Source organism: Thunnus albacares, chromosome 14 (genome assembly GCF_914725855.1).
Source record: "Thunnus albacares chromosome 14, fThuAlb1.1, whole genome shotgun sequence".
Classification (NCBI taxonomy): Eukaryota; Metazoa; Chordata; class Actinopteri; order Scombriformes; family Scombridae; genus Thunnus; species Thunnus albacares.
In genome coordinates, this window is record NC_058119.1 from 7397894 (window position 1) to 7425819 (window position 27926).

Consider the following 27926-nt stretch of genomic DNA (forward strand, 5'->3'; position numbering starts at 1 on the left):
AAATGTATTTAGTTGTTGATTTTGTAAAATATACATGAAGCTTTTGTTTTCTGACAAAGTGAAATAAAAAATTCACCCCTTCTGCTCACTTGTGCTGAATGCTCTCAAAGTCAGGAACACTTTTATGCATACCTCGTCTTAATTAGCTATCTTAAATACACTGTATTTTAAAACTAAGTCTCACTTCACATTTCTTATTGAACCAAGCCCTCCCCTGTAAATTGTTATACAAGTGTAGCCTTACATGCCACGTTTCTCTACAAACAAGAAGTCAGTGCAGGGGACGTAGCTTTCAACAAGTCTAACCAACTTCCTTTTAACTTGATTTTGTACATTGATATATTGTGTATAGATGTCAGAATGACTTTTGTTTTTGAGAATTACATAACTCATTGAAATTTCTACTTCAGTGAAACGTTTTGTAGCACAAAACGTGTGAAGAGTTAGGGGAGCTCTCCCACTTGAAAAACAAGGTTGACTAATGAAGATTTATTAAATAGTAAAAATAAAATAGGATTACATTTGAACTACTGTTGCAGCTGCATTTTTATTATACTTGGGTGCTGTCGCCCTGATAAGAAAGAATAACCAACTTTATTAATGACCCACAAATTCATTACTTATTAGGTTTCTGGCTATGGGAGAGAAGTATCCTATTTCTCATTAATTAGACTTTTCAGTCGTATCCGGTGGTCATAAGTTATTCTGCTTTATTCTCAGGAGAACATGCAAATGGCAATGGCATGAAAAAACGAGGCCAGCTGTATTATGCTTTAAACTGCACATTTCAATCCATGGAAAGTGAGATATTGTTCAGAGCCCATGAGGAGGCTCGATCAGACAGTGAATAGACCTGTTTGTTGTGTGCGGGGATCATGTTTCCTGCACCAGCTCTGTCAAAGGTGAAGCTCCAGTCTTGGCAGTCGGATGACGTGGCTGAAGGTTGCGGGCATAGTTTCTTCATTCATCGCTGCATCCACCGCTTTGCAGAGTGACTGGAGGCCGTGAGCCACGTGACACATCTCAGCCAACCCCAGCGAGCACTTTACGCCATATGCGTACGAGACGAGAGCATCCCTAAAAACTGCCTCTGTCATACAACCAGGAAGAAGGTGGGATAGCCCCTACAAAAGCTAACATCCCCAATCTTTCTGCATACTTTCTGCTGAAAATAATGGGATCTTCCAGGTGGAAGGTGGCGGCGGCCTTTCTCGCTATAGTGGGCTCGTTATTAAATGTGGACGCAGATGAACATGAACACACGGTAAGACAGCGTTTTTGAGAGGCCGATTGAAAAAAAAGGGGAGAGCCTTGAAAATAATGGACGTTTGTGCTCTGTGTAACCTGCTAGCTGTAGCTGCGACCGCTGGCTAGCTGCACACGCGAAAACACACAAACCTCAGATATGACAGACTGCACGGTTTGGCCCGCTGTGTTATTTATTTATCGATACATACTGAGCTACCAATCAGATAGGCATTCAATTAGCCGGCTAACTTGTCACCACTTATCGGCCTCAGGGCACAAGGCTAACGTTTGCTGGCTAGCTTGTTAGCACGTCTTCCACAAGCTTTCCTTGAGCACCGGCGGAAACTGCACTCAACTCAGGCTAGCTGACAGCAGCGTTACTTAGTTAGTTGTTAAACAAAAGCAGTAACATCGGTTTAATGAGCGTGTAAAGCTTTTAACCTCCTGACAATCCTCTACAAACACCCTGAAGTGTAGCTGCGATGGTTGTTTCAGCCAACGTTAACGTTAAACACCGGTTTAACGTCAGGGCCTTTCGCTGTTTCTTCTCTTGTCTTTTTTCCTACTTCTGCCAGACCAAGACGAGCTAATTACCACTGGTTAACAAGTTAATAAGCTGTATCACAATGTTTTCATCACATAGTTAAGCTGTTTTATGCGTGAATGCGGTAAGTTAGTTGAAGCGGATATAGCATTGACGTGAACTTCCTTGACTGTAAGCAAACTTAGCTTATAGCTTATCAGTTATTGCGGTCTTAACATTGGCGCAGCGATAAATAGATTACATTTTCATATGTTTGCATGAATTTGAATACAATGGCGATCAGTTTGAGGTAGAAAATTGACGATAACATTAATTTTGATATGTCTTCTTTCAAACCCCAGTGTCTAAATCAAACTGTGCTGTAGTTGTGTTGTTATTAACGTGGATGTGAACATGAAGTAAGAGTTCTTTGTAAGTCATTGGCCTTTTTCTTGTTGAATATCAAATACCTTGAATATGAAAGCAGTAGGACCAGCAGAACTGGTGTTGCATTCCTGAACTTCACAGTAATGAGAGTCCTTTGTTTTTCCTCTGCAGTACACAGATAAAGAGGAGGTAGTTTTATGGATGAACACAGTGGGGCCTTACCACAACCGACAGGAGACATACAAGTATTTCTCTTTGCCCTTCTGCGCGGGCTCCAAGAAGACCATCAGTCATTACCATGAAACACTCGGAGAGGCTCTGCAGGGAGTGGAGCTGGAATTCAGCGGCCTAGACATAAAGTTCAAAGGTATTCACCTGTTACTGCGGCTTTCACCTGTTGAGCACACATGAACCAATGGATTGATCATGCTTCAGTTGTGTCTGAATGTGTAGATGTATTCGTTTCCACACATCAATTTCTTATATCTCACTAAACTGATGTATTTTTCATCCCTGTAGAGGAAGTCATGCAGACAACATACTGTGAAATCGACCTGGACAAAGCCAAACGGGATGCGTTTGTTTATGCCATAAAGAATCATTACTGGTACCAAATGTACATAGACGACCTGCCCATCTGGGGTAAGTGCTAATTAATTTCTTGTAATAAACAGACAATGGCATCTGGGTTTGGTAGACCTGTAAGAAATGACTGAATACTGAATACATGTTTTTGTTGTGAGTTGTCCAATGATTTGGGGTATTACTGCAGTATTTTCTGGCTCTGTTTATCTGCTTATCTGTCTTGTCTGTCAATTTTCATCTTAGTTTTCATTCTAATTATCATTCTGCCCAACTTATGCTTATTAGCTCAGTAGTTCATCACCAGGGTTTGCAGTGATAGTGGTCTCGTGTGTATTAGGCTGTTTAGGGATGTTAAACCAGTTTTTTACTCCTGGGTTGGCCTATCCATTCATCCTACACCATTCTACTATGAGTGTAACCATACGCTATGTCATGTATCACATTGCTCAATGAAAGGCGCTCAAGTCTGTTCGTGTGCAAACAACTCAGCATCTTTTTTGTTCAGAATCTGTTGAACGATGAAGCGCTCTGCTTGATTATCGGATATTATCAGTTTCTGTTATCTCATCTGCTTGTTGTTAAGTTGCAGAGTACTATATATATTGTATTACATGCTGCTGAGAAACCACTGTAAACAAATAAACTAAAACTCTATTGTTTAATTATGAAATAACATGTATAAATTTTTTTAAACTGAAATATGGCAAATTAAATTTAGAGGCACATTGTTGGGCACTCCTTATTTCTGCTCTATTAAACAGGTACTGAATTACATCACTGTCATAACAAACCAAATTAAAACTTCAGTTTTGTGATTTACAGTATTTTCACATTCATATGTTTTGATGTCAACCTTAACTGTGAGGTGCTCCAGTGTTATCCTGTGTTAAGAAGGATATCAATGAGTCACTGCCATCACAGTGTCTTCTTAACAGTCACGCTAACAAGCAGTGAATGTAGTCACTCACATATGTGGTAGAAGTTTTTACAGCGGCCAGTGCCACTCCCACAGTTGCTCAAACACAACTGTGTAAGCTGATGGTGTATATAGGGGGTGGGGACACTGACATTTACTCAGACAATTCTCCAGCTGTGTCCTATATACATACAAATTAATAACGATAAGTAAATATAGACTTTAACCTCATGTCCGGTCTGCTGGTGTGGTTACTAGACCAGTGCACTCAATGTGTCTGAAACAATGAGATTGTTGAGTGATTGTTTTGTGTCCAACTGATTTGCTCAGAATCAGAGATTGTTTACAGTGGCCTGCAGGGACAAATTTGAGAACAGGTGAAGCTGAAAGGCTGCATATAACAGATGAATACAAACGATGTTGTTATAAAGTTAACAGGCAGTGTTACAAGTGACCTTTATTTGGCATTTTCCTCGTGTCAGTTACCGGATTATTTATGTTATTTAACTGAAAGTTCAGTGTTTACAGCTGTGCATTTGTCCACTTCTGTAAGGACCAGATCTCTAATTCAGTGCATGTAAATCTTTTTAAGGTATTGTTGGTGAGGCTGATGAAAACGGAGAGGACCACTACTTGTGGACGTACAAGAAACTGGAGATCGGCTTTAATGGCAACAGAATTGTTGATGTAAATCTGACAAGCGAAGGCAAAGTCAGACTTGTGCCCAACACAAGAATTGCAATGTCTTATTCTGTGAGTACTGAATCCACTGAGTTGTCCGTTTTTATATGTTCATACTCATATTATGTCCTAAATATGAGTCTGTAATATTGATCTCATGTAGCTTGGGTCATGTAAGCATGATATGGTTTAAAACAAAGTGTGACTATATGAGTCTAACTATGAAAATCTTCCCTATTACAGGTGAAGTGGAAGAAGTCAGATGTGAAGTTCGAAGACAGATTCGACAAGTACCTCGACCCGTCCTTCTTCCAGCACAGGGTGCGTTTAATATCACACATTTTTAACCACCACCAAGTGTGGTTTTCAGACATTTGTGCTTCATCGTGCCAGCCAAGAACGCCGGTGGCTTGTTGTAACAGCACATGTGTGTATGACCTATCAGAAGGTACAAGTTGAGCCTTGCACCAGGGTGTAATTGACCGATCCGGCTCTGCAAACTTTTATCTGACACTTTTGTTAACGCCATCCGCCATCATGGCTGGAATCCAACTGGGCTTGTCCTAAAAGGAAGTTTAGCTGATTTAAGAGTCTGAATTTTGGAATCTATCAGCTACTACAGCCGGTGGATATAAAAGTTTGTTTCCTGTCTTGGCTTGTACTGTGAAGCTGAGCCCACTGAGAGAATGGTTTTTACAATCCAGTATAGGGCTGCAATTAACAATTATTTTAATTCTCGATTAATCTGTCGGTTATTTTCTTGATTAATCGATTAGTTGTTTGGTCTATAAAATGGTAAAAAATGTCACAGTTTCCCAAAACCCAAGATGGCATCTATAAAGGTCTTGCTTGTACTGACCAACAACCCAAAGATATTCAGTTTACTGTCAAAGACTAAACAAAGTACACATGAGTACACATTCAGCATTCACTCACAAGGAATATTATACATAATAACCTGAAAATGGTTTTACACTGCATAGTCTTTGTTCTTTTTATTCATTGAGTTTAAAAGCTTTATTGTGTTTTGAAGTAAGAAGCTCTGTAAAATGGTCATCAAAACTAATCTGTGTCATTTTTCCTCATTTTTTAGATTCACTGGTTCTCCATCTTCAACTCCTTCATGATGGTCATTTTCTTGGTGGGTCTGGTGTCCATGATTCTGATGAGAACACTAAGAAAGGATTACGCCAGATACAGCAAAGAGGAGGAAATGGATGACATGGTACGTTCGTAATTTAGCACATTGTTTTCTGTTGGGAATGTAGAATTGCTGTTTTTCTGATTCAGTTTTAAGGTTTTGTTTTGGATGATGGGTTTCGTCTTCTCATCTGCACGATGTCTTTACTTTTATGCCTCTGTGGGTGGGTGGGGACTCAGCAGCCAGGCATTTCTCCACTAGGAGCGGTTGAGATTGTCACTAAAATAAGAATCGCTGGTCCACCTTAAAGGTCAGTTCACCTTAAGTGAGCCTGGTCAGGTTAGGCTAACTCATTGTCGCTAACTTTGTGGCTAACCCCCTTCACTTTAATCAGCAGGTGGCAAACAGGACATGGGAACTTGACTTTGGTCTTCAGGAGTTGTAGCATTTATTCACTGACCAATAGCCTAAACTGTACACACTTCACACTACATACTCTGCTCTGGTCACCAGCCTCGTCACTGTCACACACACACACACACTCTCTCTATCTATATCACTCTCTGTATCTGTATCTCTCTATCTATCTATATCTCTGTGTCTATCTATATCACTCTATCTATGTATGTCTCTCCCTCTCTAGTTAAAATTGTCAAAAAAACAAAACAAGCAGTGATGGACTCAGCCAGCCACCAATTGCCAATTGTCCAAGCCTAATACAGTATATTATTAATCATCAGAGGTAGACACAATCAAATCACAACATTTGTAACACCACATCTACAGGTTTATGAAGTACCATAATGCTCTCTCTCTCTCTATACCAAAATATAAACATTCATTCTAGGGTTTGAAATTCATTATGTCTTCATGCTAAAAGTGAATGTAAATCCACATCATAAAGCTGATAATTTTTTAAAATTTTTTGATACTTTTCTGTCCATTATTCAACACCATTGCTCAGGAACAGAAGGGGAGATTGTGACCATATTTCACATTTGGTCGTATACAGTATTGGTGACACCAATCTTGGTGTCCACCTTGAAACTGTGGTGATTGTTTAGATCTTCTGTGCTGCCGGGTTGAAGATGTGTGTGTGTGCAGCGAAGTTTTAGAATTTGTAGCTTCTTTGCAGCCACATCCATATCTGAAGCATCGTCTACTGTCGTGGCTATGACTTTGTCTTCTATCAGAATCAGTTTTATCGGCCAAATGTGTCAACACATACAAGGAAAATACATGTAATACCTTTTTTATTAAATTCCCTCAGAGATGAGTCACTCTGGATAGACATGGATGTAAACTGTAACTTGACTGGTTGGTGGAGGCATACAACCGCGAGACAGTATTTCTAGTTCTTCTTATTTTTCTTTCTGTCACTGCGTACCAACAGGACAGAGACCTGGGAGATGAATACGGATGGAAGCAAGTACATGGAGATGTGTTTCGGCCGTCAAGCCATCCCCTGATCTTCTCCTCGCTCATCGGCTCCGGCTGCCAGATCTTCTCTGTCTCCCTCATTGTCATTATCGTCGCTATGGTTGAGGACCTGTACACAGAGTGAGTAACAGACACTTAATGTATTGTAACTGTTTTGAATCTGGTAAGTTAAGCTCAGAGTGTAACAAATCTCTTATTGAAGCTTTTATCTTCTCACTCTTTATTTATCAGCAAAAGGCAACACGCATATCATTCAAGTAGTGATTTAAATGAAGAGCAAATATGTAATCTCTCTTGTGAAACTAAGTTTTTAGGCTTTTGAACGTCAACATTTGAGTTTTACTTGATAATATTTAAATGATCTATAGCTTCTGCTACTTAAAGTAGTTGAACATTAGATCTACATCAACTTAATAATCAGATTCAGTATTGATGAAATGCAGTTGAACCCCATCTGAATGTAACTGTCTGGATTAATCACGATGAAATGTGGTTAAGAAGTCTAATATGTGTACTAACAGGAAATACCACAGTATAGATGAGTCCTCAGAGGGGAAATAATGGAAGGAAGGTGATGTGTGTCATGAAATGACTGATGGAAAAACATCTTAAACCACCGTGTAGTGTAAAGGGACTAGTACAGTGTATAAAAAGTTGTGTATGTTTTCTTCTTTGGGTTATTATGTACAGTAAAATCCAAGCTTTCTATTGAAATGTCGCTTGAAAATATATAATTAGATCTGAGTGTAGAAAAAACACTATAAATATGACATACCAGTTTCAGAGGGAACAAGTGGAGTGGTGGACTTTACTGAGATTACCTCATTTCATTTTTCTCTGCAGGAGAGGATCCATGCTGAGCACAGCCATTTTTGTGTACGCTGCAACTTCCCCTGTCAACGGCTACTTTGGGGGAAGCTTGTACGCAAAACAAGGAGGTAATAAAATGCGTCATATTCTCTCTTGACTACTTTCCTGGATTCATCTTTTCAGAATACTAATTATGCTGTTTGGATTGTGTGAATGATACAGGCAGAAGATGGATCAAACAAATGTTCATCGGGGCCTTCATGATCCCAGCCATGGTGTGTGGGACTGCCTTCTTCATCAACTTCATCGCTATCTATTACCACGCCTCCAGAGCCATCCCATTTGGCACCATGGTGGGTTTGACACAGCGATACCGCTCTTAAAAACCAGAGAGTATGAAGAACATCCTCTGAGTCCACAGCTTACAGTTAATGTGTGTGGCTGTGCTGCACTACGGTGGAAGTGATCTGATTACACAGTCACTATTTTTACAGTTGTAGACCTGTAAACATCTGAAGTCATCAGGCTGTGATGTAGAAAGTATTCAGTCTTTTAACTGCATCTCATACTGCGGATGTAATACTTTTTTATGGTTCAGGCTATAAAATTATCTATTTCCTCATCTTGAGAACATTAGAAACAGTTGACATCACTTAAAACATATTTCACACTACATTGGCTTTTTTATGTAAATGCAATTTTTATGCCTCTGCGGCGCGGAGGAATTCATATGCTAATTATGACAAAGTTTCACCCAAATGTCTAATAGGATAAAATGATGAAATCGTGACATTTTATATCCAAAAGGTCAAAGGTCAGCTTTTCTGTGACATCAAAATGTTCTGCAAAAACACTTTTCTCACCCTTATTCAACAGCCATAACTCAGGAACAGAAGGGGAGATTGTGACCATATTTCACATTTGGTTGGATACAGTATTAGTGACACTAATCTTGGTGTCCACATTAAAACTGTGGTGGTTATTTAGATCTTCTGTGCTGCCGGATTAAAGATGTGTGTGAAGTGTCCACGTTCTAGAATTTGTAGCTTTGCAGCAACATCCATATCTGAAGCATCGTCTACTATCATGGCTACAACTTTGTCTTCTATCAGAATCAGTTTTATTGGCCAAATGTGTGAACACATACAAGGAAAATACACTTTTAAATTCCTTCAAAGTCTTCTTTACAAATATTAAATGAGTCTGGACAGACATGCATGTAAACTGCAACTTGACTGATCAGCGGAGGCATTCAAGTGCAAGACGGTATTTCTAGTTAAGTCTAAAGTCTATTCCTGCCTTTAGGTTTCCAAACAGTAGTTATTTTAAAAATATTGATGCCTTCTAAATTACAAACAGCTGTTTGTTGTTGTGTGTCTGTCAGCACAACATTTGAGCCCATCGTAAACATCCTGAAATCAAATCAAGATAAAACCACGTTCCAACTGTATCAGCCAAACTTGATATGTCAACAGACCTAGAAAAATCCTGGGAATTTTTTTCTCTTATTTTTTTCTGGCCATCTGATAATGATAACAATCAACCTTTATATATTTGTAATCTCTGGATCAGGCTGACAAAACATGGGAGACCAGCTCCTGTCCAATCTCACACAGCAGTTTAGCAAATATCATTCCTACGACACACACAAAGGACAATTGAATTACTGTAAATGACGGATGTCTGCTGTGACGCAGACTCTCAAATGAATATTAAATATTGTTTCTCCCTCTACAGGTTGCTGTGTGCTGTATCTGCTTCTTTGTCATTCTGCCACTAAACCTTGTGGGAACAATTCTGGGGAGGAATCTGTCCGGCCAGCCAAACTTTCCCTGCCGGGTGAACGCTGTGCCACGACCGATCCCTGAGAAGAAATGGTAGGTTTGACACAGGCAGGTTCACTGCAAGTGTTTAGATGGAGTTGGAGAGACAGTGACATTGTATAAGGATGACAGGGAAGTGTATGGACTGCTCAGTTGACTGTGGGGAGGTTGTATTTCATGTGAGATGTATGAAATGAAGTGTTGTAGCGCCTGCGTTCAGTACTCTGTACAGCACTGTTGAGGGGGGAAAAAAAATAGCACAGCAATAAACTTTGAGGGTATTAACATTTACAACCATCTGACAAGAACTGTGGCCAGTTGCCAAGAGGAAATGGGAACTGTGACTCCAGGCCACTGTCAGACTTTGCTTAACTTTCAAGTGTGTGTCTAGCTTTTCCTTTTTACTTCTTACAACACAATAAGTCATGTATCTTTACCTTTGCGCTCTCTCAGGTTCATGGAGCCGGCTGTCATCGTTTGCCTCGGAGGAATCCTTCCATTCGGCTCCATTTTTATCGAAATGTAAGTACATGCAGCGATACTGAAGCGTTTGTACGTTATAAGTTGTTTTGTTTTTTTTTGCAGAGGTTGATGTGTTTTCTTTCCTCCTCCTGCAGGTACTTCATCTTCACATCCTTTTGGGCTTACAAAATCTACTACGTGTACGGCTTCATGATGCTGGTCCTGGTTATCCTCTGCATCGTGACTGTGTGTGTCACCATCGTGTGCACGTACTTCCTGCTCAACGCTGAGGACTACAGATGGTGAGTACTTCATGTTTTGCCAGTCAGACATTGACTGACTTCTGAAGTAGATTTTTTTTTATTTCCCTGCACAGATCCCTAAAATATCATAACCTCATGTCCTAATTATGCTGGTTGTTTCTCTTCTTCTAGGCAATGGACAAGCTTCCTCTCTGCTGCGTCCACTGCTGTTTATGTTTACATGTACTCCTTTTACTACTATTTCTTCAAAACCAAGTGAGTTCCAGTCTCTAATCCACATGTCCCATTAACGACAAAAATGTATTTTAAATTATATATATTTAAAAAAAAAGGAAGAAATGAAATCCAGCTGATGTTTTATCTGGCTGTGTGTTTCAGGATGTACGGGCTGTTCCAGACATCCTTCTACTTTGGCTACATGGCTGTGTTCAGCACTGCTCTAGGAATCATGTGTGGTGAGTCCTGCATCTTGTTGTTTAATCTTTTAGGAGTGATTTAAACAAAGAAACTCTTAAATAATATGAACAGAATGTGGCTTTTAGATTAAATACTCCACATTCATCCAAAAACTTGTAATGACAGTCTGTTGCAGTACTCACTTCATCAGTAAATCAGATTCTTTAATAACAAAAATAATGTGAAATATGTTTTAGCAGGTGGTTAGTGATGACGCTGAATTAGAATTGATGAATTAGCTAAGAGGCAGCAGCTCTTGAATAGTTTGGTGCAGTTTCAAAACGATTAGGTCTCATGCGAATACAGTTTTGGATTCTTGTTCTAAACTCTCAAGTTTTCCAAGTCAGATTCCGCAAACCCTCTTAACCTTACAAAGTCATAAATTGCTTGTTACATTCCGGTGAAGGCCGTCTGTTCAAGAGGAGGTGCATGTTTGTGGACACGTTTGTTCGATCATTAGCATAATCAACACCCTTAAATTGCTCTATAAGGCTGCCTGTTCTGCTTCGTTTGTGGGCAAAATTCCAGTCATAAAAATGTCACCCAAAAGTGAAAAGAATTCCCACCGCAGAGCTTCAAGTCCTGCTTTTGTAAAAGCAAAACAAAATTTAATAGTTTGAAAATGTGAAAATATTTATGCAAATGCCAAAGACCTCTTTATTACTGTGACAGAAATAAAGAGGGAATAGTTTGACATGAAGTTAGATGTTAAAATAAAGTCCCTCTAATGAAAAGCAGTCGCTGACTAGGATGGGAGGTGAGTCATGGAGATAGATGTGAGAATAATATAGTTCTATGTAATGTAGGAGCAACTTCTATAAAGACCCTGACAAAAGAAGTTGTCAGTAAATTGGCAGTATTTTGATTTATTTTAGTTTATTTCTGTAGCAATTTTAAACTCATTCATTCATTCATTCAGATTTAAGGTTTATAATGAATCATTCAGGAATCATCAAGTCCTGAACAAGACCTGGACACAAATTCTAAACTTAGAAAAATTGGTTCTCTTAAATCACTGGTACCTTCCACTTCAGCAGGAATCTGTTGGTACATGTGTATTCTTGCACAAGGCCACACGTCTTTTTTTCCCCCACATCAGTTCTTCAGTTTGAAGTGCACTTTAGAAGTCTTTTCCTCACCAGCTGCGAGCCACTCATTCTTCATCTGGAAGACTAATAAGCAAAGTCTGGCACCTTAAAGCATCTTTGTGGAGCTTTGTCTAATCTGCACTGGGTACGTGGTGCCTTCAGGGTTTGTTGGATGTCTGAGTGGTTATTTTAGAGATTTAGGACGTGCTCTCCTCTGCTCAAACCTTTAGAGGATTCCTTCAGCAGTGTGATGGATGTATTAGAAAACTACAAGTGGCCAGCTCACCTAAAAGAAACTCACAGAGAATATTTGTTTTGCAGGCGCCGTTGGATACATGGGAACAAGTGCCTTTGTGAGGAAGATCTACACAAATGTGAAAATTGACTAAGAAGTGAAGCAGCATCACAGGGATATTAATGGATTTGCCTACGTGTATCCGGAAAGACGGCGGGCACAAGTCATTCTTTATTACTTTTCTTTCTTGCAAAGAGATTGTGAGAATCTCACTTTGTACAATGTAGTTTTTCCATTTTTCTGAATGAATTTGAACGCCGCGACACCAAGTGAACGAGAGCAAATCTGCGGAAGAGATATCAAAACACAAGGTTCTGTTTTTATCAGTTGCTTTCAAACAAACGTCGGGGAGAGGGGAGGGGGTGGGGGCAAATGTTTAAGGCTGACATGGCTTCTCTTTTTCCAACCCAGTCCCACCTGAGACCAGAGAACATAAATGTTTATTGATGGAATAGTGTAGCTCTCTTCAGTGAAGAGGCCTAAGTGTATTGAAAGCCTTTTGTTCTATTGTGTCAGAATATTGGAGAGTTGGGTTTGTGCCCGCGTGTTCTGACTTGATTTCTATTTTGTATTCTTGCAGTCACTCGAAATATCGTTACTACACCGTTTTGTTCAGATTTACTTCCACTGCGAAAGATTCTATATAAAACCTGTCGTCACTCGAGAATCATTCCCCCATTTCGACAATTCTTAATTCCCTGTTACAGTAGCAATCCATCCAGTTGATATTTTAGTCCTGCTGTAGTTTACTGTACAGACGAGAACAGAGGGACTGATCAGCGGCAGAGGTACAGTAAGAACAGATTTTTAAATGGATGTTTGATGTGATCCCATTTCCCCGTTTAGTCTTATGTTTTCTTAATGTTTGGGTTTGAATGAAGTCTACTTGTAAAGATAATATATGGGTGGGGGGGAAGTGTATATGACCTTAATAATGTACCTTTAGATGTAGATCCCAAATGTATTTTCGTTGTACAGATTTACTACAGGGTGTTTTTTTTAAATGAATCATTCAGTTAAAAACAAAAAAAAGGTATATTGTTTTTTTTTTTCTTTCTTTTCTTTGTTTGGTGCTTGGGGTGGGGCTGGTGGCGCTGTTACATCTTGCCTGAAATTGCATGAAGTTTTCACCGAACCATCTGCTCATCAAATTCCACTTCAGTCAGCGCTGTCAGGTTTTTTTTGTTTTTTTTTTCTTCTCTCCTCTGAGCATCTCCTCGGTTTTAAAAGGTAAAGGTACACTTGGACGACTGGTAGGCCTGCTTATGGACACGCTTATTTTGATTTCATATATTATTTAAAGCTTTAAAAAGGCTCTACATCTTCTGGTAAGCCATCTCCCTCATCTTTCTGTTGCCTAACCTGAAGCATAATTTGTGAATGTCAGAAGGAATGAGGCAATCGCTTTGTTTCCGCAAACATACTGTACAAATTGAAGTTTATGTACACTTAAACTAGATGTTTTCATAACCACACAGTGCTGCGGAGTGTTTCAAACGCTTTTTTCCATTTTGTGTAAATACAGTATGTACCCTACTTGTATGAGAAGTGGCAATGCCTTTTTTTTTTCTAATTTCCAGTTCTCCCCCACTGAAGTTGATTTTGGCACCTCATGTTGTGTACCGATGTCTGATTAGACATTTTGAACCTGCATATTAACTTGCTGTAAAAAGAGAAAATAAACAGTTTATGTACAGGGGTTATTAAGTGTGGTTTTGCCTTTGAGGGTAAGAATTTATGAACTGAGTTTTTAGATACATTCATATTTATTAATTTACTGGTAGATGTGTATTGCAAACACAGGACCATGCAGAGTCTGGAGGAAGTTCAGGGTAACTGAACTTGTACTCACAAAATGAAAACCAAAACACCAACATTCAAGCATGGAAATCAAAGCAAAGAAGTCATTTATAAAGAATATATTTAACTTTAATTAAGGTTTCATAGTATATTCAGCCGTGTATGGGTACATACAACTTTATGAACTGTAAACTAAGAGTGTACATGTATTTGTTTTTACATATGTCCCATTTACTACTTATGTCAGTGTTGAACTTTTTCAGTGTCTTTGTCAGTTGACTTTTTCGAAGTACTCCTTGGATCCTTCTGGGGTCGGTTTAATCTGAAAAACAAACAGTTACAAGATGAATTTTAAAAAGTTTGTTCCATTGTGGTTGACTGAAGCACAACAGTTGTCTTCTAATTGCATATCCTAAATGCAAACACTCCTAAGTCTGCAAGAGGAACAAGCCAGACATTTATATTTCAGTTGTGGATAAACTGGATAGATCTCGTGTCCAGAGTTTGAAGGAACTCACCGTTGGGGATTCGGGGGTCCAGCTGGCCGGACACACCTCACCGTGGGTCTCCACAAACTGGAACGCCCTCACAAGACGAAGGGTTTCCTCTACACAACGACCCACCGGCAGGTCGTTCACACTCATGTGCTTCACTACACCGTTTGGATCAATGATGAACAAGCCTCTGAAGGAAAAAAAAGTTTAACATTAAAAATGATAATAAAGCTTCTCTCAAAAACAACAGCTATGAAGTTATCTATAAAATATTGGAAAGATGACAATCAAAAGGTAAAATATCCAACATAAAAACTGTCAACACACTCAAATAATACAGGCAATAAGAAAAAAAATGACAAATTTGGTACAGAGGGTTTTTCTGCTCAGGAATAAATAAATACACAAATACTGTACTGATGCTTTAGATGTTGATTGTTACACCGACATTGTGCAAGTTTATCAAATGCATTATACTGTCTAACATCCATAAATAATATGTAGTGAGTATCTTTTAATTAGAGAACATCAGGACAGGACACACAGAGCGGGCAAAATAAAATGCAATAAAAGACAAATCAATCAAACAATATCTACAATACTATTATAATGACACCATGTGAGAAAAATCTCTAACAGTCTAATAAAAAGAAGTGAAGATTAATAGCAACAGTGATCGTAGCAGATGTTAAGTTACGAGTCCTTTACAGTTCTTGTCACTTTCCCGATAAGTTCTAATAACTTCGCATCACTGTGAAAACAAAGTATGTGGGTTAGATAATACTATACCTGCTTATATACTATACTTATGTTGTACTTGAGTTAGGAATGTGTTTTTGAAAATGGCCCTGTCATGTTTAATGACCCTACCTCAGAGCGATGCCTGGACCCTCCAGCAGCACCCCGTAGTCTCTTGAAATCTGCTTGTTGAGGTCAGAGAGCAGGGGGATGTGGATGTTGCCCAAACCTCCAGCCTGACAAACGACATGAAACGATACCTATAACCATAATACTCATATATCTACTCCTGAGGTTAATAATCATAATAATAATGATGATGCATTTTAGATTATTTCAGCTTTACAAATGTCTCTGAACACAACAGACGCATCAGCAGGTCAGTCATTTACTAAACACACCTTTATGCCCACATCAAAGGATAAATGAAAGACACACCGTGCCGAACCTTACACCATGTGTCTGCTGCTGATTAACTATTAAATGAGGGAGCGTACCTTGCGTGGAGTGTTGGTCCATGCCAGGTGGGTGAAGTGAGAGTCCACAGACACACCGACCACCTCGCAGTTGATGTCGTGGAACTCACTGGCCTTGTCGCTGAATGAGATGATCTCTGTTGGGCACACGAAGGTGCTGCAACAAAACAAACACAAGAAAAAGTTTAAAGATACTGATTGATGAGTTGAAATGATTTTCTTTCAAATTATCAGGCCACAAGGCATAATTTTTTTATTCTTTTCTTATGTCTTAAAATATGTCTGGATGGGCTCTTTCATGTAAATGTACATTAAAAAGAAGGGAATGCCAACATTTCATCTCTTCATGCATGTCAGAGAATCACTACCAGTACTCACAAATCCAGCGGGTAGAAGAAGAGGACCAGGTATTTGCCCTTGAAATCAGCGAGGCTCAACTCCTTGAACTCCCCATGGTGGACTGCTGTGGCCTTAAAAGCAGGAGCGGGCTGAGTGACAGCAGGGCTCCATCTGGAAGAGCCTGACACAATATTTTTTCATAGACATTACTTGCTTATATACAGTGTGTGAATAGAGCACTGAAGCATCGCAGTCAAGATTCTACAGATTTCTCCGTAATGTGGTGTAAACTCAAGACAATGTTAATGGTACATGCTTGTTTGTGCAGCTCATTTTTAAAACCACAGACATACTGGTTGAGAAGCAGGCTCTCTGCAGTGCAGGAGCAGTGAGGATTCTTGCAGCTCCAGAGGCTCCGTGCTGACAGGCTGCTGTGACTTTGAGTCCTCCTGCTGCAACCTTTGCCTGAGAAAAGACAGTTATCAATTCAACATTAATAACTCACAAATACTCGTCTGCTGAAAAGGAGGCGGTGGACGAGGTAATAAAAGGTCATCAATTGTTCTCCTGGCTGAACGAAACCACATCCTGTTGCACCAGTTTGATGACATACTAAACCTCATTCAGTTCCTCACTGTCATTTTACATATTGAATATTGGAATACGAAGCATGAACTGCTTTAAGTTTTCAAGCAAGTTTGCCTGTAATAAAAATCTAGACTATCCTATGTTTTCACATGTTCAGTGTGGTCTGCTCTGCCTGTGTCGGCCGTCTGCTTTGTCTGTCTGTGCGTTATGAATAATCCATTTGGCATTATTTTTGATATTGTGTACTATTAGTTAATGTCAACATGTAGTTTGGCAAAGCCCTCCAGCAGTGCAGTTACTTGGTGGTGCTAGTGCTGAGCTGCAACAGAGCACTGTCAGAGCCGCAGTTACACACGTGACCACACCAACACCTTCCATCAGGTTAAGTAATATCTTATTTAACATGATGCTGGCAGTCTTCTATAATAACCTGAATCTTACTGCCTTCAGACCAATTGCAACATTTCTTCATAAAAATGTAAAATAAGATAATCAAATCGTGACCCTTAAAGCAGTAGTAACTGTTTTTTGGCCACTTGGAAGCTGTAAACAAAACTGACACATTATAACCTTGTAAAGTTATATTTTATAAGGTTACAATATGTCTGTAATGCTGCACAGCCCGATTTTCTGCAAAATAAGTACTTTTAAATGCAGGATTTTTACTTGTAATGAAGTATTTTTTACATTGTGGCATTGATACTTTTAAGGATCTGAATACTTCTTCCAACGCTGCAGGTCACCGAATCTGATGGGTCACCAAATACGGTTTAACACCGGGTACTGACGCAAAACACTGAAATAACAAATAAAAACAAACAAAACAACACGCAGCATGCTTCTTGGTTAAACTAGTTCAACACGTTGTAAACAGAAGAAACATTGAACCGTCCTGTTATATTAAGTCTCTTTAAAACAGGAGGTAAATGAAACAGCTAAAACTATCATTTCACTGCGCATTTGTCGAGGACCATATGAGTCCCTTGCAGCGACCGCGGACCAGAGGTTTGGTACCGGAGTTGCTCCTGTGGACGGTGTGCACGCTGCGTCACCACTGATTCATAAACACTGAAGTGAAGCGACAATATGCAGACACACAGCCCCTCTGACACAGAGCTGGTTGTATGAAATTGCACTTACAGATGTCCTGAGCAGTCTCCCAATGCTCGCTGCCATTTTGGATTGTGTCACTGAAGGGCAGGTTGTTACGTCACTTAAGCACGTGCTCTACGCAAACCTGCCGTATTCAGAGCAAATTCGGCGGTGCGGCAAAAACACCGGTGCTGCCATTCATTTGAAGGGGGGTAGTGCGTTTAGACTGCGGCAACTTAATTTTTCATATATGTAATAATTGTAAGAGACTATAACTGATACAAATGACGCTGTAAAAACAAACATGCATCATGCTATAAAACGCTGCCTTCAGTTGCTCCTCGTGTGTTGGTAACGTGCTTTAGTTGTATTTAAAATGTAACTGGTCATTTTAGGTGTCCAGTGTATTATATTAAAATGTATTTGTGTGTGATATTTTATGTTATGTGTAAGTCCAACGCTCTCATTTTGGACTCTGCTCAATAACACAATTATAAATGGGAGATGTGAAAGAAAATATTATTTCGATTTTTCCCGATAGTCCCTGAACGTCTTATAAACCCGCCCACACTGAACACGTGGTTTAACACGGAAGTAGTTTCTATTTGACCTCAAAAGCCAAAAGCATGAGAAATACATGCAGTTAGGATGTTGTGTACTGTAGTATTTTTGTTGTATTGAAGCCTCTGCGTTTATGAGAAGTAAATGTACTTGTTGTTGTCATGGAGCCCAATCTGTTGTACTGGAAAAGTCAGGGACAGGTAACTGTACAGTGATACATCAGCAGAGCATCATCTTACACACTCAGTCTGTTTATACATTAGCTCCTCTGATTTTTATGATAAGTGATCTTTCTTTCTCTTTCAGTCTTTCGTCAGTCGTCTAAAGATCTGGTTTAATCTACTGGATCCAACTTCCCTGCTCTGCTCTGATGTGAGTAGCAGCCACTGCCTGCAGTGATTGACTGCTGTGAGATGAGTAGAAAATATCTGAGATCTAACTAGAGATCCTGCTTCCCTCAGGTTGAAATACAGAAAGCCCATGCTCGTGTTGGAAGAGGAGGGAAACTAAATGAAAAGGTCAGATTATTTTATTAGGGTCTAGATGCACAGAGTCAGTCCGTCACTTTCATTTATTTACACCTGTTTGTTCTGTTTCCTCTTCCAGGATGGCAATGCATTGAACCTCTCCCTCGTAAGTCTTACAAGAAACACAAAACTGCAAATAATGTAGGATTAGTCGTAAAATACATTTGAATTCACTGATATTATCCTGCATAAACATCCACATTTTATCAAAACATGGTTTAGTCGCTCTGATATATTATTATATTTGACATCACTAGATTATTAATACTGAAGCATCAATGTGAGAAGAAAACCAAGTTCTGATACACAAATCTGTTTTTAGTTTTTGGACTTTTTCTCTAATCTTTGATTTTTGGTGAAATGTTTGATCATTTGCACATTTATTGAAATGAAAGCATGTGAGAAGTTTAGAGGGAAAAATCACTGTTTGGTGGAGCTATTAACAACTCATAGACATCTGAAATGTGACCCCAATTACACACTGCTTTTTGTAAGACATCAAAAGCCAAAATGGTTGGAAACCACTGGTTTTATCTTATGTATTTTAAAAGCTTGTTATATTATCCATTGTGTCAAATCTTCATCTGAAAAGTAACTAAAGCTGTCAAATAAATGTAGTGGAGTAGAAAGTACAATATTTTCCTCTGAAATGTAGTGGAGTGGAAGAATAAAGTAGCATCAAATGGAAATACTCAAGTAAAGTATAAGTACCTCAAAATTGTGCTTAAATACAATACTTAAGTAAATATACACTTGCTGAATTCTCCTTGTGTTTACAGTCGTCTGTCCACGCTGACTCTGGTGCTGTGCTTCCTCTAGTTTTTCGTCCTCCAGGTACAGTAAAATTTAGGCTTTTACTACTCATTACTAGTTTCCACCAATCATTACAATTATGGAAGTAAATCAAAGTCTTTTAAAATGCCTTAAAAGGTAAAAAAAATCAACATAAGTTAGATGTGTGCAATCAGTCACAGGCTGCTTTTGTCAGGTTTGTTGGCTTAGATTCAGTAGCTTTCCAGTTCCAGATTCCAGTAGCGTTACATAAGCCTTCAGACATCTAAAACTAAACCTTTTGACTTGAAAATACTGTGTTGTGCATAACAGTACTATGTCTTCTCTAATTTTCTTTCCAGCATTTCTGCCAGTATCAGCTCCTGTGGTACGTCTGTTATGTAAATGCATAATGACAATTTCACCGTGATATTGTGGTGATTGTTCGGGGGAATATTGACAATATTTCTCTTTTCTCAGGTGGTTGCCAGCTTTTTGCCACATAGCAGTGTTAAAGCAGCTCTGTTTTGGCAGGTACTGTAGCATATTCATTATGTCAGTATAAAAATATATCATGTGGCTATAACACTGTATGTGTACATTAACCATATAAATGCATTCTCACAGTTTTTGCTGCAGAGTTACAGTGCTGGCTTCAATTACACAAACAGAAATTCTTCAACAGAGCAGGTAATGTATTGTTTGAATCGTCACTAAAATACAGTGTAAACTTCATGATACTGATGTCACTACTTGATCCTCTAGTTTGACAGTTGCATATGAATCCTCCATCAATGTGGAGTCCTTAATCTGAAGGCCTCCCTCTGTTTGTGCTTTACTTTATCTGCACCTTGTGTCTTTATCACTGACCACCAGGGTAAGAAGACGTCTTTGAAGCAGCTTGTGTTGATTGCAGGAACAGTGTCCTACGCAGCATGTGCAGGGGTGTGTACAGCCTGATTATGTTGGTGGCAACTGTGCTACGTTGACTGTAATGTTTCAAGTAAAATCCTTTGTGCAATATATCATATTGTATATAGTTGGTTTAAAAAAGGTTGTTATTTAAACATATTATGTCCCGTACGTATGATTTCAGGCCCTTCCTCAAATTTTCATTAACCGACTTGGTGTAAGGACCAAACCCGTCCAGAATTTCTTTAGGTTTATTTTACCAGTGCCGCTCTCAGGTGAGTTCTTTATCTATAAAACTTAAATACTGAAGCATGAATAGTTCTGTATTAGAAATAAGAGTGCTCTCTTTTGCATTGGATTTATGTTCAATAGTAAACAGAATGACCAGTTTTCCTGTTTTACTTAGCGTATGATTGAACAGTAAGTCACCTGGCATGGATGAAGTAATAACAGGTTGGACTTTTCATATTAACGTGTTGTGTAACTCTCCAGCTGCTCTGGCCTTCTTCAACGTGTTTACTGTCAGAAGTGAGGAGTCAGAAACTGGGATCCAAGTGTTTGACTCCAATGGAAATCTTGTTGGCATCTCTAAAGCAGCAGGAGAGAAGGTAGAGAGCAGATAGAAAACAAACTTTTTACTTTTTGACATTGGCAGTTTGCATTATCGGACTGTTTTTTACTCTTTTCTCAGGCTGTGAGAGAAACTGCGTTGTCAAGAGCGGCACTGTTTGGCACAACCGCTGCTGTTCCTAGTCTCCTGGTTTCGCTCTTACAGAGGTCAGTCGCTTTTCAGTTTAATTCTATTTAAACCCACTTGGACAAAACTCCACTTGTTATGAGTTGACTGAACAGGCTGTCCCTTACAGAACAAGACTTTTCCAGAGGAACTCTCTGCTGGTGGCTCCTCTCCGTCACATAAGCGTTGCTTTTGTCCTTGGCCTGATGATCCCGGTGTCATTCAGTCTCTTTCCACAACTGGGAATGGTAAGATTCATGATCATCGTCTGTGCTGTAATGTTTTATTTAGCTGACATTGACCTTGTTTTACAGATAAAGAAGGAAAACGTAGAGGAGGAGCTGCAGGCGGCAGCAGTCGATGGACAGTTATTCTACCACAGAGGACTCTGAGGAGCAGCTTCATGTAGTTGGATAATACAGTAAAAACGTCTTCTTCAATATCACTCAACTGTACGATGTAACAGACCCTCGTCCTCCTGTAGAATGTATTCTGTTTGAAAAACAGTTCAAGAAGCATGAAGATATTTTTTGATAGTAAATTTATTTAATTGGAATATTAGATGCATTTATAGATAGGAAATATTACATCAATTCATGAAAATACATTTAGTTCTCAAAAGTTACACGAGCATTTGTATGTATTGCACTCTGTGTCTTATCTGAAATACTGAGGCACAAAACCATCCTTTTGGCAATGTGTTTGAAAATGTACCCAAAAGTAAAACAACAGCGCTAATATCACATGAATTAAAAAACAAAAAAAATAGAACCTGAACAGCAAGACACACATTAACGTAATATAAATCAATGTGGAAGTGGAAGCATCAATCATTATTTGATCTGTTGCAGACTGACGTGGAACAGCTGTTTACTTCCTGTAAGCTTTTAATAAAACACTGTTTGAAAAAGTCTCATAGTGGCGCCACAGTCATTAGTAAAATACAAAATGTGACATTTCATCACAATCTCACATGTTGTGCAACGCCTATTGCAGCTACGATCTGATGACAAAGTACAATGCAGTTTCCATTTCATTAATTCATTAATAATAATAATAATAATAATAACAATAATAGTAAGTACTTGTCACAAATTAACCATTTTAGCTGCTGTTGCTGCACATTTATAGCCGTCTGACTCTTCACAATGTTTCAGACCAGGATCAAGATTTGTGACGTTTGGAACTGCAGCTTTGCTTTATGTACTGGAAGCTAACATCTGGAGTGGCCCAGCTGCAGAAGTACCAGTTTATTTGGCTTCCTATTATTCACAACTGTTAATATTCAAGGATAAAGCTTGTGATCTTGTATTTTTCTTATTGTTAACAAATCCAATAAAAAAAAACAAAACCAACAACCTGTTACTCCATCTTTAAATACTTTCCAGCTTCCCTACATTGTCTGTTACACTCAGGCCCATTAATTCCTGCTGATGACGTAAATCTTGTTAAAAAACATTTTACAGATGTGTCACAAATATATAGTTGAATTTTTTTAAAAACTGCTAATTTATTTCCTAAAACAGCTGGGCACTGTAGTTTTTAGCAAACGTTACTCAAAAAGAAGCAAATAGCACATTTGCTGGGGACTATTTTCAGCCGTGGATGAATACATGAGTACTTACAGCACAAGGACGGTGTGTGTGTGGTATTGACTCAAAGTAAACTACAGTGCCCATGTTCAAAGTAATGGAGGAACAGTTCAGCCAGTGTGGCTCACTGATGTGTTTTAGTAGTTTTTAGACAAAATATCTGAGGCATAAGATATATCAGGCTTTTGATACACAGATTATACTTGTTAGGATAAAGTCACTGGTGTTTTTTTATGACATTTGTTGACAAAAAGAAGGGAATAGAATATCACCAGACTCATTCTTTAATTCAATTACGTAAAAAAACATCCCGGAATTGGTACAAGATGTGAGTCACATCACATATTAGCACAGCAGTGCACGCTAAGATTTGACGGTTGTGAGACTTTTTCTCTTCACATGAAGATTACTGTGAGAGAGTATCTTGTGCACTCTGTCCTGATAACCGTAATTACCCGGATATAAATACAGCAGCACAGTCAGGGTCCGTGCTGCTGAGAATAACGTCATCCTGCAGTACAGCTATTGAAAACAGGCTCATATCCGTAAGAGCTGTTCGGCAGCTGCCAAATGAAAGAGGAAGTTCTCCGTCGCCGGGGGGAAATGATGTTGCTTTAAACCTTCCAGTGTGATTTTAGAGTTTTCACACTCGTTAGCCAGCGACACCAAGTTGGCAAGAATCTCTTTTGTCTTGACAGATATGTCCTGTGAATGAACATGTGGTTGTCAAGTTAGATTCAAGATGATATTTCTTACAGTGTGGATTGAATACAGACATGTGTCTCACCTTAATGACCTGACTGTCTGACCTCTCAGCATCCTCTGCAGACTGGACGATGAGGTGGCCAATGTCCTTGTGTAACTTCCCCATAGCCATGGCCTCTGTGGTGGGATACTGAACATCAGTCTGAGGGAAAAGCTGTCCTGCTCCCAGGAATCAAAGCGCTTTTAGAAACAAACGGTTTCCTCTTTGAACATACTATACCTTTGGCACTCTGGGATACTGTGATGACACTGTCTGGGAGGTTCACATACACATCAAACAAGTCTGATCTGTTGCTCACTTCCGGATCTACAAATCCTGCGATGTATCCTGCGGAGAAGGGGAACATATTGGTGCATAAATAATATATTTCCCCAACATGAGATCACAGTGATCACAGAGCAGATGGTGGATAATCACCAACCACAGGGACAAGGCTCTGCACAAAGGTTTGCTGTGAATTAGAGTCATTAAGAAGCAGGAGGCATCCTCACCAGGGCATCTCTTCAGATCCTCTACTTCAGTATCAGTCAGGTGCACATACGGGTGCAGGATGGACCAGTCTTTCCTGTGCCATGTCAGAGCCGGAAGAACTCTGAAGAGAAATAAATAAAGAAGTTAGTTGCAGCTGACTGTAAAAAGATAATTATGATTTTCTAGTTTCAAATTCACCTCGTAAACTCCAACAGTGCTTCAATCCGAGGATGATGGACGACGATCCTCTTCTTCAGCATGAGAGCGGTATACAGGATGATAGTCTCCATACCAAACTGAGACACCACGTCTGAAATAGAGCAGAAACATGGAAGTAAACTGGATGATCCACTTCAGCTCTGAAGGAATCTGGGTTGTTTTGTAAATGTTTTTTCATCAGAGTGGTAATGAAATGAATTAGTCATTTTTTGAAAGATCCACAAGATGTCAGTCAGTTTCAATTGTGTTTTTTCTGCTTGCAAGCACTCAGAGATGGAAAATGTCACTTTGTCACTGGAAATCGATTAATCTAGGGCTGCGACTAACAATTATTTTGATTAGCAATTAATCTGACGATTTTTATTTTTTCGAATTGTTTGTTTATAAAATGTCAGAAAATAGTGTAAAATTGTGTTGTAATTTCTTAGAGTCCATAATGACGTCTTCAACTGTCTTGTTTTGTCCAATCAACAGTCCGCTACTTTTGCAGAGTACTGTGGAAAAGTCTGAGGCATTTAAATTCTTATCTGTAACACAATACTATCAGGGAGTATCTGATTGGTCCCAAATTGATTCTGCAGCATGTGACCTCAAACATACAGCCTGTCATAAAGAACTATCATCATCAAAAAGAAGAAGAACAAGTCCTCCAACAGATGGTTTGGCCCCCCACAAAGCCCTGATCTCAACATCATGGAGTCAGTCTGGGATTACATGAAGAGACAGAAGCAGCTGAGACGCCGAAATCCACAGAAGAACTGTGACAACTTCTGATTGTCAGCGACATGATGATGCAAAATAATGACAACATCTTGCCATTTCTGTTTTACATTTAAAGAGCTCAGTCTGCTATTGGGTTGAATTATGGGAAATGTAGGATCCTGCTTTTTTGCAGCAGGAGCTCTACAGTATCTCAGCCTCTGCTGCATCAGTTTTTTTTAATGTCCTAGTGCTGTGTAAGTGAACATGCTGTATGGGGATCAAAGTGAAATCAGGCTGACATCATTAAAGTCTCACCTTTGACTGAACCTGCCAGGTACGCCTTCCGAACATCATAGTCCTTGATTAGAAATGAGCCGTTCTCGTCACTCTGGCAAATTCCCTTGGTGAGGACGGCGATGTAAGCCTCCATCATTTTCACTGGATTGCCATGTTTAATGTACATCCTGGATGATAAAACAAACCACTCTAGTTGAAGGAGCTCTGTCAAAGCACAATGTTGCCACTGAAATAGCCTCAAGCTTCATTTGAAGAAACAGAAGTGCACACTACCTGCAGAGTATTCTACTAAGTGCAGCATACTTCTCAGGGTTGAAGTCTTTTGCTGTAACAACTATTGAGAAATAAGTGACCTTGAGAGGAAAAAATGGAGAGAAAAATAAAATAAAATGCTGATCCAGAGCTGCATCATCGTTGTTCTTAATGAGCGAGGACTCTCTGGATAAAGAGACTGTACCTTGTTTAGTGCTGTAGGCTCCTGCACCTCCACTGTGGTGATGTAGTACCAGGTACGACAGAACTGACCAAACACAAAGGTGTGGAAATCCCGGCTGTCCTGCGTCAGGCAGCATTTGCTCAGCAGCACTTGTCTCATTTCTGAGTCCACAGAGGGATAACACCACACCCACAGAGTGTCTCCATTCACATCTTTCTCTGTGTACAGGATACGTTAAAAACACAAACATCATATATTAATCTTTACATTTAGGAAACAATGATGGAGATAAAAAGCAGTGGTGGAAAGTAACTAAGTACATTTACTTTGAGGTACTTTACTTGACTATTTCCATTTGATACTACTTTATACTTCCACTCCACTACATTTCAGAGGGAAATATTGTACTTTCTACTCCTCTACATTTATTACAGATGTCTATGAGTTGTTAACAACTCCACCAAATAGTGATTTTTCCCTCTAAACTTCTCACTTCACACACAAAGTCCAAAACCTGAAAACAGATTTGTGTATCAGAACATTGTTTTTTTCTTCTTCTTTCCTCTCCCATTAATCATCTCACGACCCCTCATATTTGGTGGTCTGGTGACCCTTTGGAGGGGCCCGACCCCTAGCTTGGGAACCACTACCCAACTGTATCTAAAGTAGTTCAAACTAGCTCCACCTCCAGCAGCTACAACAGTAACATGCTGCTTACACACTGATGCTTCAGTATTAATAATCTAATGATGTCATATATAATAATATATCAGTCAGAGGGACCAAACCACTACCCTAACTGAAATACTTTAACTACATCAAGCTGATCTTTCTTATGTACTTTTACTTAAGTAGGATTTTTCATGCAGGACTTTTACTTGTAATGGAGTATCTTGCATTGCTGTATTGATACTTTTACTTAAGTAAAGCATGAGTACACTGATATAAAGACATCAGACCTTCCAGTCAGGGACAGGGAGCCTGCTGATGGGACACTTTTGCATCATACTGGTATCATGTGATGCTCATGCAAAGCACAGTGAGTCTGAAACCGAACGAAGAGCCAAGAAATGACCCGTGAACTGAAACTTACCGATTAGTCCGACGCTTAACATAAACTGTGTGTCAGTTGCTGCCATATTCCATACCTGAAAGAGTTCAATAATGAGCACAAGTTAACTAGAGACAAACAGCCACTCTGCTCCTCTCTGCCCACACACATGCGACCGTGAAATACCTTGAGAGATCCTGCAAGGTCCAGACGCCCGACAACGATGCTGGGCAGATTTAATGAGACAGTAAATGTGTTTAAACTGCTCAGTGGACTGGGTGTGATTTCTGCTGTCAACACACTTTCCTCTCTTCCTTGTTCCGGGACAGGAGGGCTGTGCGTGAGCGTACGGAAGGAGGAGACACGCGACCACGACCAATCACGCGTGGCGATACTTCAACGGCGATGCTACGTTCACGGTTACGGAAATCATAAACATGTATTGTGAAATGCCATGAAAATGTTGCACTCACTGGTGTATGTACAGCGATGATCGTCAAATCATAGATGTGTAACTATCAGATAACTATCTACAGTTTGGTAATGTTAAGTGTTTCTCAGTGCAAACTCTCAGGGTTTAGTCACGTTTAATTATCTAATATTGAGTAGCTGCTGATACCAAGTTTGATCTAATATTTCTCCAGTCTGTAGTCTAATCATTACGTGATTATATTACATTAAGAGCAAAGACGAAACATCCTAAAAGATATATTTCTCGAGTGAAAACACAATAATAAAAAAATTAAAAAGGAAATTAGACATACTAAAAAAACCCACAAAAATCACATTCAAAATGGCCAAACTAAAGATCAGCTCTACATTTCAACCTAGCATATTATAGTTCTCATAGATTTTCTTCAATTTCAAATATCTATATAGTAGGATGGCATAGTGCCCCTCTAGTGCTGGACATGATTTATACACCTCTCTTCATCTCTAGCATGAACAAAACTATTTCAACCCACAGCAGAACTTTAAAGTTCAGGGGCACCTGAAAAACATCTGGTGTGGTTCCTGACTTCTGAATCATTGTCCACATATCTGATTTTTTGATGACTGATATATATGAATGAATTAAATAAAATGTCACGTGTGGGGGCAGTTAGGAAGGGGGCATAAGTCCATGAAGTTACTAATGTGTCTTAACAAACTGTTTGATTCAAGAACTGTGTTGCTTTGGATCAGGTAAAATAATTTTTAACATTATTACTACTATAGATAGTAATAATAATATATCATA

At 39.2% G+C, this 27926-nt stretch overlaps 4 protein-coding genes across 5 annotated transcripts; 2 read left to right on the top strand and 2 right to left on the bottom strand.

Annotated features, from left to right (window-relative positions):
* Positions 1-981: 981 nt before the first annotated feature.
* Positions 982-13817, top strand: tm9sf3 (transmembrane 9 superfamily member 3). 2 transcript variants are annotated; one of them, XM_044372884.1, is made up of 15 exons: positions 982-1264; positions 2330-2525; positions 2678-2800; positions 4252-4412; positions 4584-4661; positions 5434-5565; positions 6875-7041; positions 7765-7859; positions 7954-8084; positions 9469-9608; positions 10008-10076; positions 10172-10318; positions 10451-10534; positions 10658-10734; positions 12145-13817. In XM_044372884.1, exons 1-15 carry the CDS (start codon positions 1175-1177, stop codon positions 12210-12212), a joined length of 1758 nt encoding a protein of 585 aa, XP_044228819.1. In that variant the 5' UTR covers positions 982-1174; the 3' UTR covers positions 12213-13817. The 2 variants fall into 2 exon arrangements, with proteins under 2 accessions (XP_044228819.1, XP_044228820.1); XM_044372885.1 differs by lacking the exon at positions 982-1264 and adding an exon at positions 1357-2203.
* A 212-nt stretch (positions 13818-14029) lies between these two features.
* prdx3 (peroxiredoxin 3) lies at positions 14030-17800 on the bottom strand. Its single transcript, XM_044372889.1, has 7 exons — positions 17694-17800; positions 16319-16430; positions 16005-16146; positions 15648-15783; positions 15283-15386; positions 14437-14602; positions 14030-14240 (listed from the first exon to the last, which is right to left on the bottom strand). Exons 1-7 carry the CDS (start codon positions 17727-17729, stop codon positions 14190-14192), a joined length of 747 nt encoding a protein of 248 aa, XP_044228824.1. The 5' UTR covers positions 17730-17800; the 3' UTR covers positions 14030-14189.
* A 409-nt stretch (positions 17801-18209) lies between these two features.
* On the top strand, positions 18210-22063 carry sfxn4 (sideroflexin 4). The gene is made up of 14 exons (XM_044372888.1): positions 18210-18406; positions 18513-18578; positions 18668-18724; positions 18813-18839; positions 19513-19567; positions 19867-19892; positions 19985-20038; positions 20132-20194; positions 20381-20449; positions 20601-20691; positions 20909-21024; positions 21108-21193; positions 21283-21400; positions 21467-22063. Exons 1-14 carry the CDS (start codon positions 18368-18370, stop codon positions 21542-21544), a joined length of 945 nt encoding a protein of 314 aa, XP_044228823.1. The 5' UTR covers positions 18210-18367; the 3' UTR covers positions 21545-22063.
* On the bottom strand, positions 21677-27925 carry dennd10 (DENN domain containing 10). The gene is made up of 10 exons (XM_044372887.1): positions 26873-27925; positions 26729-26783; positions 25657-25853; positions 25473-25552; positions 25218-25366; positions 24180-24291; positions 24002-24102; positions 23730-23837; positions 23532-23626; positions 21677-23449 (listed from the first exon to the last, which is right to left on the bottom strand). The coding sequence occupies exons 2-10, from the start codon at positions 26772-26774 to the stop codon at positions 23282-23284; spliced, it is 1056 nt and encodes a 351-aa protein (XP_044228822.1). The 5' UTR covers positions 26775-26783; positions 26873-27925; the 3' UTR covers positions 21677-23281.
* Position 27926: the final 1 nt, after the last annotated feature.

Bases quoted from the DNA above. Each gene is read 5' to 3' on its own strand.
- tm9sf3 (XM_044372884.1), top strand. From the start codon at position 1,175: ATGGGATCTTCCAGGTGGAAGGTGGCGGCGGCCTTTCTCGCTATAGTG. The intron at 4,662-5,433 runs GTGCGTTTAATA...CTCATTTTTTAG, and splicing joins CGTCCTTCTTCCAGCACAGG to ATTCACTGGTTCTCCATCTT. The intron at 10,735-12,144 runs GTGAGTCCTGCA...TTTGTTTTGCAG, and splicing joins TGCTCTAGGAATCATGTGTG to GCGCCGTTGGATACATGGGA.
- prdx3 (XM_044372889.1), bottom strand. From the start codon at position 17,729: ATGGCAGCGAGCATTGGGAGACTGCTCAGGACATCT. The intron at 15,387-15,647 runs GTACGCTCCCTC...GTCGTTTGTCAG, and splicing joins GGACCAACACTCCACGCAAG to GCTGGAGGTTTGGGCAACAT. The intron at 14,603-15,282 runs GTAGGGTCATTA...TTTTTCCTTCAG, and splicing joins GGTCCAGGCATCGCTCTGAG to AGGCTTGTTCATCATTGATC.
- sfxn4 (XM_044372888.1), top strand. From the start codon at position 18,368: ATGGAGCCCAATCTGTTGTACTGGAAAAGTCAGGGACAG. The intron at 19,893-19,984 runs GTACGTCTGTTA...CTCTTTTCTCAG, and splicing joins TGCCAGTATCAGCTCCTGTG to GTGGTTGCCAGCTTTTTGCC. The intron at 21,025-21,107 runs GTAGAGAGCAGA...CTCTTTTCTCAG, and splicing joins CTAAAGCAGCAGGAGAGAAG to GCTGTGAGAGAAACTGCGTT.
- dennd10 (XM_044372887.1), bottom strand. From the start codon at position 26,774: ATGGCAGCAACTGACACACAGTTTATGTTAAGCGTCGGACTAATCG. The intron at 25,553-25,656 runs GTACAGTCTCTT...TTTCCTCTCAAG, and splicing joins AGCCTACAGCACTAAACAAG to GTCACTTATTTCTCAATAGT. The intron at 23,450-23,531 runs GTGAGACACATG...GTTCATTCACAG, and splicing joins CAGACAGTCAGGTCATTAAG to GACATATCTGTCAAGACAAA.